Here is a 14,648-nt window from a genome sequence, read left to right as displayed (position 1 = left end):
CATTATATATACTGCGCAATATGGTCTAGGTCGCTGATGTGCCTTAAAACTCCACAACAACCAACTAATGAGCTTCCGAATCTCGTATATACATGAAATACATTCAAATATCACTAATGGTACTCCAACGTTCATAGGAAACTGTTGCTCATGCCGACGTTGAACGATTCCAAGAGGATTTTCCTCTGCCGACGGGAGCTGATTATGAAAATTTACGATATCAGCACTGGTGAACTGCACCCCATCGTAAAGAGAAACGACGAAATGAAGTGAGAGCCAACACACCGCTGCATGAGTCACTACTGACAAACACAATGCGTGCTGGAAAATCGTTCAATCAAAGGATCTAGACACACTAGGTGCGGACTCAGGTGTTTTCCCTGAATGAGGAAGAGGATCAGACCGTTTGCTTTGACTTAAAGAAAATCACATCTCTTTAGGGGGTGAGGCTGAATCCCAGTAGCAACTCCCTGATGACCCAGACTTTTGATCAAAACCCATTTTAGCTAAGGTACTTGGGCGCCCCTGACAAATTCGGCGTCAGAGACGCATGTAATACATTTTATCTAAGTTGACGATCAATGACCTCAAACCTTTTTCTGTTAGACACCATCGTTCTGGAAATCAGGGACCAATCCATTGTGTTTTTCTAGGACTGGAGAAGCGATATTAGCATTAGCATTAGTTGAGGCATATGATGCAAGAAAGCAAGCTTATAGAGCACCAGCAAAAAAAACCCCTTCCCATTTCACTCATCCGGTCACTCCAAATGTTTGTCTAGTTCAGCCTTAAATTTATTTAAGCTATCAACTTCCACAACACATCTATTCTTCAACAGTCTTTTCCCAGTTTGAGTCAATGCCCTCTCAGGTTCTTAATCTCAGCAAGAGGAAGCATCCCATCAGCACTGAGCCTGCTCAAACCATTCAAGGCCTTATGCACCTCAATCAGATCACCTCTAAGGTGTCTAGTCTCCAGATGCTGCAACTTACAGAATTTAAGCCTCTCTTGGTAAGAGAACCCCTTTGTTCCTCTCACCAATCTTGTTGCCCTACTCTGTACTCGTTCTAGCAACTCTACATCCTTCCTAAAATGAGGCCTCCAGACCTCTTCGCAGTACTCAAGTTGTGACCTAACCATTGCCTTTTACAATGATATAATCACCTCCTTGTCTCTGCTAGCGAAATTCCAATATATCATTGATATGACCTTCTCTGGCAACCCGTCTACACTGCTCAGAGAACTTCATATCCGATTGCATAATTACTCCCAGGTTTCTCATTCTCCACCTCTCTGAGTGTAGTACCACACACTTGGTACGTTTCTCTTGGGTTACTTCTACCCATATGCAGTACTTTGCATTTGTCAATGTTAAACTTCAGTTGCCACTTCTCAGCCCATCTACCTAACTTTTCTAGATCCTGTTGCAGTAGCATACGGTCTTTACTATCATTAACAACCCTGCCAACGTTTGTATCATCTGCAAATTTGGACATTAAACCTTATATACCTTCATCGATATCGTTAATAAATACACTAAACAGCAATGGGCCCAGAACCGAACCCTGGGGGACTCCACTAATAACATTAGTCCACGTAGAGCGGTGTCCATTTATTACAACTCTCAGCCGTCTCCCACTCAACCATCCCTTTATCCATTGCAGCAAAATGCCCTTAATGCCAAACCTCTCCAATTTGTACAGCAGTCTTCCATGTGCAACAGTATCAAAAGCTTTCCTGAAATCCAAGTATATGATATCAAAATTAATTTTTTGCATCCAGTTTCTTTGTGGCCACATCGTAGTGTCCAATGAAATTGGTCAGACAAGACTGCCCCTTAAGAAACCCATGCTGTGTCTTAACTATTACTGTAGTCTTGTCTAGGCGATCCTGCACCACTTCTTTAACCAGTGACTTTATTATTTTCCCCGAACATAATTAAACTAACAGATCTATAATTATTTGCGTCACCCTTTGAACTCTCTTTGTGAATTATGAATTGGTGATACATTTGCACACCTCCAGTCCATGGGGACCTCCCCTGAGTCCAAGGAAGCTCTCATAATTATGGCTAAAGGTTTGCTTACTTCTTCGCTGCCTCCTTTGATATAACTGAATAGATTCCATCTGCCCCAGGTGCCTTTTTTACGTTTAACTTCAAAAATTTCTCCTGCACTTTGCTCTCTGTTATTACAAAATCATTTGGCTCCCTAACAGAATTTAGTAAACTTCTGTCCTCCCCTTCCTTACAGAATTCCTCATGTGCGAATGTAGATGCAAAATACTCATTGAGTTCGGCAGCTATCTGAGAATGATCATCTACAGTCAAACCATTGATATCAAGTGGACCAATCTGATTCATCCCCATCCTTTTAGACTTTATATAAGTAAAGAAGTCTTTGTTGTTTTTCTTTGCATCCTTTGCTAAAGATTTCTCGTAATCTGCCTTCGCTGGTGTAATCTCCTTTGTGACTTGATTACAGACAAGCTTATATCTGCCATAGGCTTCTGAGTCACCTGCTAATTTATATGCATCCCACGCATTTTTCTTCTCTACCACGAGCGTCCTTAGTCCACCTGACATCCATTTAGGCCTAAATCTTGAACAGCATTTCTTAGTTGGTATGAAAAGCCTAGTAGCTTCCAAGATTAATTCCCTGAAGGCCTCCCATTTAGAATTTACTGTTTTGAACATCATCAGTTGATCCCACTGTATAGGATTTAAAAAAAAAAAAAACTGGCTGAGACCCCTGTAGACCCCTTTACGAAAACAAAAACCCTTCCCTCTACCCTCGATGGTAGTTACATCTTTAAGTAAATCTCACATCAGTAGACTATGATCACTGTCACTTAGTGGTTCCTTATCTGCAGAATCCTGACATGTTGAAGACTAAATGCACAAGGCATAATAAATTATATGTTGGAATTAACTGTATAATATTGGTGTAAATACACCTTAGTTTACACATAAATTTAACTACATAAGTAGTGTAACGGCATCGTTTGAGTTTATCTCATATTGTGGGTGTCTTCACAACGAGATACCAGGTATTACACTACTTCGAATAAATAACGCTTCTCTAGTAGATGAGACTACTGTTATTTATTCTTAGTGGGCACCACCACCCAGACGCGTGCCTCACTCATCGGTGTGCGGTCAGATACCCTGTAATGCAAACATGCCATCACGGTTGCGAAGTTAATTCCACAATATGAGAGATGCCAAATGGTGAAGATAATGAAAATATGTTGAAGACTAAATGCACAAAGCATAATATATGCACAAGGCATAACCGTGATGGCATGTCTGCATTCCAGGGTACCTGCCCGCCCACCGATGAGTGAGCCAACAAGCTCCGAAACGCGTGCAGCTACTGCCTGCATCTACTTTTAACCTTTTATTCTGTGAATCACCCCAAGCTAGCAGTTTTCCGACCCACCTAACACTGCCTCGATAGAATCGGCAAATATTTTTGTACCCTTTCTATTTAAGTGCATCCCATCCCTGTAGAAGCAGTCTCTCCTGTTAACAAACATAGACCACGACGAAAAAAATTTCACCCCATGAGCCTTGCACAATCTCTCCAGGGCCGAATTGATCGACAAGGCTCTCATCATATACTCCCTCCTATCGTGTCTGAGCATAATTGCAAACACTTTCAAATTCAACCCTAGCTCGCGACTTTTATTCATCATTGACCTGTACTCGTTAATTAAATCTGCAGATCTCTTACTCTTAAGGTCATTAGTGCCAACGTGTACAACATTATCACCTGTTGTGCCCTTAAAAGATGATATCTGCTCTACAACGTCATTAACTTTTGCCACTGGCAGACATACCTTTGGTCCTGTTCCACCTATCCTTCTTGCATAGTATATTCCACGTCTACCTGACAAAAGAGTCACCAACAATAACTAGTTCCTTTGGGACCAGCGCATTCTGTCTTGGAGATTGCCGCTGTGTTGCCTGATGCACAGGAGTCAGCTCTGGCATTGAGTTAGGTAGCTGAGAGCTTGATGGGCACATCTTATCTTATTAATTTCCTCTAGGGCATCTACCCTACTCCTCAAACTGTCATAGACGCCCATCAGAACGCCGAGTTGGCGCCTAATTTCCTCACAGTCTCTGCACCTAGCACACACAAAGACATTCTCCTTGGCTAGATCATGTCCTGTTTTAGAAATGTCCTCAAATATTTCACATTTCGCGCATTCTTTTAGACTGTGGTGCGTTGGAGAATCGTCCCCTTCGGTTCTCCCCCGAGCAACAGCACTCTGGCTACTCTGTGAGCGTTACTTTGCTGCTTTAGTCCGGGTCATGATTCCGTTTAAGTACAATTTAATTGCCAATGAAATTTAATAATATTAATAAATTCTACTGATTAATTGATAATACTATACTACGCTAACAGATTTCTAATACAGTGCTACGTGTTTCGCTATCTAGTTTTACGTTAAACCTTTCGCTATCTAGATCAGGATATACGTTGTATCGTCTAACAATGGCGGCAAGTTACGAACGGTAACTTGCCGCCATTACGGACACTAAGTATTAACTTTCAAAATCTCTTTCTCTAAATTAAAAATAAACCAAGGAGCTTGACTAGGACTATAAGCTAGTTATAGAAAATAATTTAAAGTGCTGCAGCCGTCTGTGCTACAGCCATCTTCCCCTATAATACCATCTCTATTTCACTTCTCCCTGATAAATACAGCTGAATTATGTGCCATTAAGTTTACTCTAGAAAATATTCTTCATCTGTCTATCCAAAAAAGTGTAATATATACAGACTCGCAGGGTGCACTTTTAGCCTTGCAAAATTCCTCCTCACCAATGCATCCTGTAATAAAAACCATAAAAACTCGGCTGATGCATATCCATGATAACCATCAAGTAGTCGTCCTTTGCTGGTTCCCAGGCCACACTGGGATATCACGGAATGAAAAAGCGGATTATGCAGCCAAACATTCATCCAACATAGCATCTCTGGACTACAGATCCAATATAAGAAGTATATATAAGGAACAATAGTCGCTTTTAGGCAAGCTGAACTGCATAACAAGCTCCTTCAAATAAAATCTGAACCACAGTTATGGGCTTCCAGTTTCCGTGTAAACAGAAAGGAAGAAGTCATTCCATCCAGAACACGAATCAGTTACAGTCAGCTAACCCATTTTTTTCTTCTCATAGGAAAGAATTCTCCACAGTGTACCACCGCAACTCTCTTCTCACAATCATGCACATTCTTGTTGAATGTACATTATACACTCATGCCCGAAAAGCCTCATTCAGTTTTCCACGAAATCTTAAAGAACCTTTGATAATTCGTCATATCATAGGTAATGATGCAAATCTTCTGGAATTTTTCTGCTTCCAAAACCGGATACATCTATATGATCCTTTCTACTGTTCTTACAGTCTCCATATGTGACCTCCATCTCGTTGATAGGCGCAATATGGTCTAAGTAGCCCTTTCTCCAGAAATAACAATACCAATACCTCATGAAGCTAAAATAGAACTGGATAGCTTATCAAAACATTTCTGAAATGCTGACATCGCTTCTCTAGAAGAGTATTGCATGTGATACTTTTCTGTATGAGATGTATCCATTCACTTTAAGGAAGAGAAATCATCAGAAAACTAAAGAAATTTCCTAAAATTGAATAAGAAGGAAAACAGACGGAATAGGAAGATAATTAAAATGAAGAGAAGAAGGGAAAAGACAGGAACGAAAGAGGAGAGCATACAGGGGAGACTATCCGAAATGTATTGACTCTGTTGCACAAAACTAGGTACTGTACCTCCTCCCCTCTCTGAGAAAACAAAAAGCATCGTTGCTAGTAAGTTTGTTGCAATGTTATCCTTCAGTGCTCAGATGTAAAAATCTCGACACGTTCTAGAGGGAGTTAGTTTTACGATATTACTGACCAGTTTATGCCTCTCTTGTGACACAATGTGGAATATTAGTGTTGTTCCACTAATGACTCTGATTAGTGTAGTCCATTTTATGACTGTGTTTACTGCTCTCCTTATTTTTCTTCATAGTGTGTAGTTGGCCATTACTTATGTATGGCAAAGAAAGAACAGTTTTTATAAGGACAGTCATTTTAAACACTTTCTTTCGCATACAGCCTTTCAACGTGCATATTCGATTAGTGAAAAGAACTCTGAAATAAATAACTATTCCATTAAAAGTCTGGCGAATAACCTAATTTAGTTTTTCCCCATTGAATAATGCATTGTGTATACTGCCCGTCCAAAATTCTGGAAACATAAATTGAACACTTACCATCGATGCATTACTAATTATTTTCTCTCAGTCACACTAAGATAAGAGAGATTCCTTAAACTTTATTTTTAAAATTAACTTAAGTAACTTCGACCATTAACAAACATGACTTTCTTAATTTTCAACAGCGACTCATTAAGCCCTCTCTAATTACTTTTCTCTATCTAAATATCTCCAAAACGTTTTTACACCAATCATTTCAATCTAGTAGCCCACATCACTTAGAACAGCTTGTTCGGATTGAAGAACAACGACTCTTCTGATTTAACTTCTTTTGATGAACGAAAGAATTCATCAAAGCTTTAGTACTAGCGCTAATCTGGTTCATCAAGCGCATAAGCGCGTGTGATTTTATTGCCCCTCTAACTATAAAAACACGTATAATCTCAGTTCCAGCCTTCCATGGAAGATCGTAACTAAAGGACAATGCCCTGTAGGCAATGAACGAGGGAATCGCGCTAAATATTTAATGCCACCCAAGAAAATTACAGGACTGAACACAGTGGAGATTGCTTTGTTTTTCTTTTCTTTATTGGCAATGAAAATACACTGAAAGTCCCAACTGTTCTTACGGTTGGTACACTTTGATCCTGGATAAAGGAGTGTTGGTTTCTAGCTATGAATTATAATCTTTAACATCTTCTAACACTACTTAAATATATTAATTAGTTTAGAGCAGGTTTTCAAAATAGGTTTCATGAGAGCTTGGTGACTACGTGAGATTTGGAAGATTTGCAACAGAGTTTTTTGGGAAATCTCAGATCTGCAAAAGGATTCTGAAGTCAAATAAAAGTTTGCAAAAAACCCTGTTTTAGTAAATAAACCGTATAGAACATCGGTGTAATCTTAAAATATTTATTACTTGAAGAATATTTGATTATTAAATTATTTAAGAGTTTCTAATAAGTGCATAGTTTATTATAGTACCATTATTGAAGAGTATTTGTTGGTGATTATTTCCCTTTTTTTGAATTTTAACATTATTAAAAATTACGTGTGTTTTTATTGTGTTGTTTTTATTGTTTTTAATAGCCCTACAGGCCGGACAACAGTGACGATATTCTCTACGCTGACCTCTACGACGATGTTAAGGCAGGCAAAGTTCCAGATCCCAGGATGAAACCTCCTTTGCCACCAAAAGGCATAGGGAAAAAACCAAAGGAACCGCCACTGCCACCTAAAAAGAAGAAAGGAGCGTCATCTGGTGCCACGACAGAATACTAATCAGTGAGAATTGTTAAGTGTCGTACAAGATGGCCTCTACGAACTTTTCAAAAAAAAAAAAAAAAAAAAAGCATTTTCAAGAGCGCTGGTCGATCGAAGATATCGTCCCCTGCTTTGTGAGCGTCGTCTATTGTGATTCTTTCTCTGTGCGGCACGAAAACACAATAAATACACACACAGATGCACACACACGTACATTTACTAACTGAACTTTAATCTCTTAGCACTAAAGAGTCATACAGAAAGATTTGCTGCTATGAGAATATGGTGATCGGCAAAAAAAAAAAAAAAGAAAAGAAAAGAAATTGCTATCAGAATGCGAGCTTAAGGTCTTATGTTTTTTTCCTAGAAATGTTGTCATTGCATCACTTGCTGCTTGGTAATGATAGGACCATTTTCCCCCCCACTTTCATCAATGATCAACCCACCAATTCATTTTTCCAGCATCAGTATCCCAATGCATCCAGCGCTGATTCACCGATAAAGAGAAAACCAGAGAAAGAGATAATGTATCACATGATGTTGATACATCTGCTTCGCATATCACCAAAGCCTATTCTATTTAGACTATCACTGACAGGGTCATTTTGCCATCTAATATAGAAGAGAGAGAGAGAGAAAGAGAGAGAGGGCTTGATCGAAAAGATAAGAAACACCCAATGAAAATACCGATGGGTTTCATGCGCTCAGTATTTGGTTTATGAATTGTTAGAATTCGATAACAACCTTGTGGTGCCTTTCAAAAGGGGGGATTTTATGTTAGTCCCTTTTATGGCATCTACAGAGAAAATAAATGGATGAGTTGTAAACTTTGTTTCAAAATCTCTCTACTGTGATGGAGATATAAATATATAATATATAAATTCTATTTAAAAACCTGGTTTGTGTTTCCTGAAGATTCTAATCCTAATATATCTGAAATTGAATTTTATTAGATTTATTTGTATACAAAAACTCCGTAAACTTGTTATTAAAGTCATTTTTATTTAAAGAAATCAATACTTACAACATTTACTGGTGGAATTATGTCTTACTTTAGAAGAAAATCCCAATGGAAAAGATCGGCAGAAGAGACAGAGATTCAATCGACTATTTTTAGTGTGATGAATGCAGATTAAAATGCAAAGTAACAGTGGAAATACTGTATATGGATATTTTAACATGTAAAGAATAGAGATTAGATGCGAAAAGAACACTTCAAACAAAGTGGCATATCTTTTATATGGACAATGACGTTTTTAAATCTAAAAGTTTCTGACTCTTTGCATTATTGCTCATGTCTCCTAGAAATGTTTATAATAAAACTGAATTTCTATCTGCTGTAAAAAAATAACAGAAAACATTGTGTATAAATCTACAAGTGGATTTTGAGAGTTTGTTCCAGAAGTGGTTTGCTATGGAATTTATCGGCGATTTTAATTATTTCCTTTCGAATGGATTATGTTCAATGATTCTTCTAAGAATTAACGAAGTCAGCACAGATCCCTTGAGCCAAATAGTCAACCCAACTGTTTATGTGTTCAATCTACCTACCAGTGTTCACATTTCTAATTATCGGACGTAATTATTGGCTCTAAACCAATGCAATCGGATATGAATTTCTTTAGAGTGTAATCTATTTTGCAATCAGTCAACTGTTTCAAATTTTAAAGTCTTCAATATTTCTTACTGCGTATAGATGTTCAAGACATGTGTGGATTCAGACTTTTCTCTATTGTAAGTAAAAATCAATAACTTTTTTTTAAATCAATGATGCCTTTTGTCCTAATCGAATAATACACATTTAATAAAATAAAATCCAAAAATACTGAATAAACAGTAGCTGAACCGTCCTTGGAGTTCAGATAGATTGATATTCGAATAAAGAATCCCACAATACAGAAGAGCATTTTGATTTTACTCGGTGAAATATATATTTTTAAGCTTTGGTCTCATCGTCACAAGCGATCATGCCTCTGCTACGTCCCCTTGTCTGTTGTGGCGTTCCTACGATCAGGGATTGTTTGTAGTGTGTCATCCTAACCACAGCTCCCGCTGGTGGTGACAGGTTGGCCAGGTTGCGGGTCTTCCTGACTCTGACGTCACAATAAAGAATTTGACGATACGTTGGTGTTGTAATTATTTTCTTTCGGGTTGTAATACAAAACATGTTCACTTTAAGCGTGCATTGGTGGTCGAAATCCTCCGATGTGATTTGTTCAATAAGAAATTATAATGGATTTCAGCCAATTACATAAAATCACTTATTTATTGGTTAAATTTAGCTGAACATATGTTTGTAATGTCTCTTACATAATACAATCGAAAGGTAACACTCGCTTACATTTGTATTGGATTACTTCAAGTAATCAGTGTGCTTCTCGAATGAAACAGAAGTGGAGGGACTTAGGGAAGTGCTGTTTATATGAATAGGGAAGGTCTTCTACATCGCGTAGAGTTGCTTTGATATTGTAGTACGTCAACACCTAAGAATATTTCTCTGTTTCTAATCGTTTGGTCATTTGAAGTAGTGCAATACCAAGACAACTCTTTGTACAGTTTTATAGCGTTCTGTGAATAGTTATAATGTTTATGTTTATACGTTACCAAGGACGAAGCCTTTCCAAGTGTATCCTATTTACTTTTCTTGTATTTACGTAGCCATGCAGCTAGAGATGGACATAATTGAATGATTATTAATCGAGATGGGTTTTACTAATCGATATAATTTAATGATCAATAGTTACTAATAGTCACTGGAATAATACGAGGGGCGTTCAATAAATTATCTACCTACCTATGAAGGAAACGAGATAGAGACAAAAATTGGATTTTATTTTTCAGTGTAATTCCCCTGAACTTGTTCCATTTTGTTGGCAATGAGGAAATTCCAGACAAATAAAATTGTTTATCCTGTTCATCAAAGAACGCAGAAACAGCAGACATTATTTCATTATCATCAGCAAAGCGACGTACACGTAAGTCTTTCTTGAGGTGTCGAAAGAGGAAATAGTCACTCACTGGGAGGCCAGATCCAGACTGTAAGATAGATGGATAAGTGCTGTAAAGTCCCTATCTCTCAAAGCAGTGCAACAACAGCATGTGATCATCTGTGCACTGGTGCATTGTCCTGAAGAAGCAGCACACCTCTGGAAAGTTTTTCGAGGCGTTTTTCCTTTATGACATCACCTTTACGTCATATTCGTGTTCTTTCTTATGGTGGAAAGACTGCAATGATCTACTAATAAAAGAATAACCCAAACATTGATTACTTATTTCTGTACTGTAATCCCAAAATACTAAACCTACTTGGCTTGAAGTTTAACTGACTGTTAATTCTTATTTGGCCTTTAAATGTATACAGATCTACAGAGTAATAATTTTTTAATAGTAACGTGTTCGACTGCTTCTATATTTAAAACAAATGCATCTGTTAAGCTATTGACAGTCGGGGTTTACTGCTGGCACCATTTTTTAAAACACCAGTAGAAATATTTATCTTTAAACAACAACGATTTTAATATAATGATATCATGAAAACATTTATTATAAACTACGTTTTGGAAGTTTTAGTATTAGTATTGGCAAAATTATGTAAGCAATTTTAAATGTCATCAGCCAAAAAAGAAAAAAATTATAATCCTGATAAAGACCAATGTAAACTTCGCTCATTTAACCTCCATCCTTCGTTAAATTCAAATAACTCCACAGAACTCGGCAGGAATTTATTCCAATAGTCAACAAATCTTTGAGTAAAAGACATTTAATGCCTTTTTAACCCTTCTTCAGTTAAAAAATATAAAGTAATGTCTACACACAATCATTAAAAAATATATTAATCAATTTCCATGCAAAAATACCAGACAGTTCCAATTTCTTTGGACTTAAGATATTTTACTAATGACCGTGGGTGCAGCAGAGCTGGAAGGTGCTGACGTAATGTCTGGCTAGGATGGATAATAATGTATAACCCAGACGAGGTAGTCTGTAAAAGTATCAGATTGCCAATTTACTATAATGACATCATCTTTAAATAATACATTAAAAGGTATGTGGCAAAATAAATGACTCAAATCTAGTCAAACGAGGGTGCTGTCCTGTGAGTTATGAAAATCAGGATTTATTTTGTCTCTAAATATAGTAAGAAAGAAGAAGAAACTGAAAATCTACACTAACGTTTCGAGGGGGCAAGTCCCCTCTTCAAAGTGGAAACTGGTTTTATTGTAGTTTTGTAAAAGGGGTTCAGATTTATGCCTGTGGAATGCCAATGTAGACGATCAGTTTCTTTTCTCTTTCTGTATTCAGATGAGAATAAATACTAATTTTTACACTCCACACTGCGAAGGTGTTCATCTGATTTGAGTTCTGACGTCATTTTGTTCCTTAACTTAGCGCATTATGTCCTTAGTTGTCAATGTGCCATAAGACACCAACTAACCAATCATCTTGTTCCTGGAGTTGGTATTTCCAGTTTCAGTGTTTTTTTAGGTCCATAAGTCTGTCCACACGTAGTCTGTCCATAAGTCTGTCCACACTCGACTCCTAGCGGATGGATTTTCATGTAATTTTATATTTCGATCCATTGGAAAGATTTGTCAGTCACCTCAAATTTTATTAAAATCAAACCAATAGAAATTGGCCATTTTTTTTCCAAAAAAAGTTTGACTTATAAATGTATAAATGAAAGTATATTTTGGATATTTCGCCATTACTCGTTAAGTTTTAGAATGAACTGGGAATTCGACAAAACCCTAATTACCGCCCTACAGAAATCTATATTAGTTTTGATGTACGAACATTAAGAAAATATGGAAGCCACTGCCATTCAATTCAACTCTACAGAAAATATTTAATTAATATACACAAAAGAGCTATTCGGCTTTTGCATTGTTCCTGGCCACCGAAATGCTTTGTTTCCATAAGCCATGGCCATGCTGTAGCTTCTTGAAAAGATAACACTTGGAAAAAAAGATAATTGATGCTGGAACACTGTTCTGAAAACCTTCAATCGTGTAGCCAATCTCTACCCAATCAAAATTTAACTCATAGAAATGCCAACGAGATTTAGCTATCGGAAATGTTATTAATTCTATTAATAATTTTAATTGGAATGCAGGTTTAAATAAATTTGCATTTTTAGCTGAAACAGTCAATTGATATCAATAATTAAAATGCGAAACAAACAGAAGTGAAATTAATAAAATCTTATTATTCAGGCAGGATTGGTACAATTTTTCCAGGATGACTGGAATAATGACTTCTATACATACCCGGAGCAATATGGCCTTAGTTGCTAATGCTCCTAAAAACCAAATAACATAACATCTATACATATTTACAACTTCCATGTTACTGGAGACCTATGAGTAGTATCTTGGGATGAAATTTGTATTAATGTACAGGAGGGTGTGTCTTAATGTTTCACTTCAAAGCGACTTTAGTGATCACTGCCATAGGTGCCGAGGTTCTGCCGCATCCCCCTTATTCACCGGACTTAGTCCTGTGTGATTTCTTTCTGTTTCCAAGTTTGATGAAAGCTCTGAAAGGCAAGCGTTTCGCGTCGGACACAACGATTCTCGCAGAGGCACAACAGAAGCACTTCGCCATCTTTCAAAAAATGGCTTGCAAGCATTTAATGCGTGGGTAAGTCGGGTTATAAAGTGTATAAAGTTCAATGGAGAGTATTTCGAGAAGGAGAAATCCACAAAAGATTCAGATGATGACAGTTAAGATAAGAAATGGGTTATTGTTGGAGCACGTTTAGCAGGATCCACAACTGAGAAAATTGGAATAGAAGACGAAAGGAGGATGCAGCTCTAGAAAGAAGAAATGAGGCAGAAAGTCGGTACTGCAAGAACAAGACAGCAGGAATTTAAAGCGAATTGTATGGTCAGAATTGAAGATCCAGCATAACATTCGAGCATAAAAGTTGTTGCTTTTTATCCCTCCTTTTTTTTGTTATAAATTATGAATTGAATTATTGCTATTTGCCAGTGTGCCAAAAATGTAATCCACTGTATTAACTTCTTAATTTCGCATTAGAGTTTATTACATCTTGCTTCTTTATATTATATATATTTTATTTATTCCATATTTGGAATTCATTTGATTATTTCAGACAATATTGCTACGAAATGAAGAGGGAATATTACAAATGCATTTAGACCCTATCTTGCTGAATCGAAACAGCGAAAGTAAAAAAAAATAAATTTGAATGTAGGTCTAATCATTTTCTTCCCAAAGCTTTATTCATTTTCCCCTAGTGCAAGATAAAGTCAATAATTTGAATGTATTGTATAATTCCATAAAAAGACGTATTCAGCTACAAGAAATTCCCATTTTTATAATTTGTATTGGTTTATTAAATTATAAATATTACAAGAAGAGAACACAGCAGAGCCACTGGAAGCAGTAACTAAAGCAAATTTAATAAGTTTTAATACGACGAGAAGCTTTCAGGGTGACGAACCCCTTCCTCAGCAAGAAAGGTACATACATACAGAAATGCAAACATAACTATGGAAACCAGTGCCACAGGCCCATTCTCTTTTATAAATAATACCCTTCGTACCGAAAAAAATTCTTGCAATATCCAGGAGAGGAAGAATTAGTCAAACTCTAGGCGATTTGCTTTGCCCTATATTCCTCTACAAATCTTTTGGCTCTTGTGGGTGGCACAGTTGATAGGATCGCCGTCCTCCTCACACCGGGTGGAAAAGACCTGAGTTTGAAGAAGGGAGAAATTTTTATGGGCCATTTTCACAACGTGGCTGAGTTAGTCAGTCTCAGGCAAGGGTAACATGGTTTTTTCTCCGGGAAACTCGGGGTTTTCGCCCAGCAAACAGAAAATCAACTTCAGAATACGTAATACGCAATTTACAGACAATATACAAGGAGCAATATGGCTTTAGGCCTCTACAAGTTCCTCTAACGTTCAGATATTAGAGATCGAACTACGTCTTTACAGTGAATCTTAATCACTTGCAAAGTTCTGTTCTCAAGGCACTTACCTTCTGCTTTGGAAATAAGAAATGTCTGGGACATAACAGAGGGTGGAAATTTCAGATTTCTGCATCTTCTACTTTCTGTTGACTCATTTTATAAGAATACTGAAAATAGTAATTGTATTGATGAAGGTCTAAGTTCGTAGATGA

At 37.2% G+C, this 14,648-nt stretch overlaps 1 protein-coding gene across 4 annotated transcripts in view; it reads left to right on the top strand.

The window, feature by feature from the left end:
* Positions 1-9,619, top strand: part of LOC150077959 (hemicentin-1-like) — a 424,550-nt gene extending 414,931 nt beyond the window's left edge. For 3 of the 4 annotated variants that reach the window (XM_090385457.1, XM_090385458.1, XM_090385459.1), the window contains one exon: positions 7,324-7,468. In XM_090385457.1, the coding sequence (XP_090241583.1) occupies positions 7,324-7,346 (23 nt within the window). In that variant the 3' untranslated portion in view covers positions 7,347-7,468. Of the gene's footprint in view, positions 1-7,323 lie in introns of all 4 variants that reach the window. The other variant, XM_090385460.1, reaches the window with a different exon arrangement.
* Positions 9,620-14,648: the final 5,029 nt, after the last annotated feature.

Source organism: Mastigoproctus giganteus, chromosome 11 (assembly GCF_048544385.1).
Source record: "Mastigoproctus giganteus isolate SK-2022 chromosome 11, ASM4854438v1, whole genome shotgun sequence".
Taxonomy (NCBI): Eukaryota; Metazoa; Arthropoda; class Arachnida; order Uropygi; family Thelyphonidae; genus Mastigoproctus; species Mastigoproctus giganteus.
This window is presented reverse-complemented; position numbering and strand designations above follow the sequence as displayed.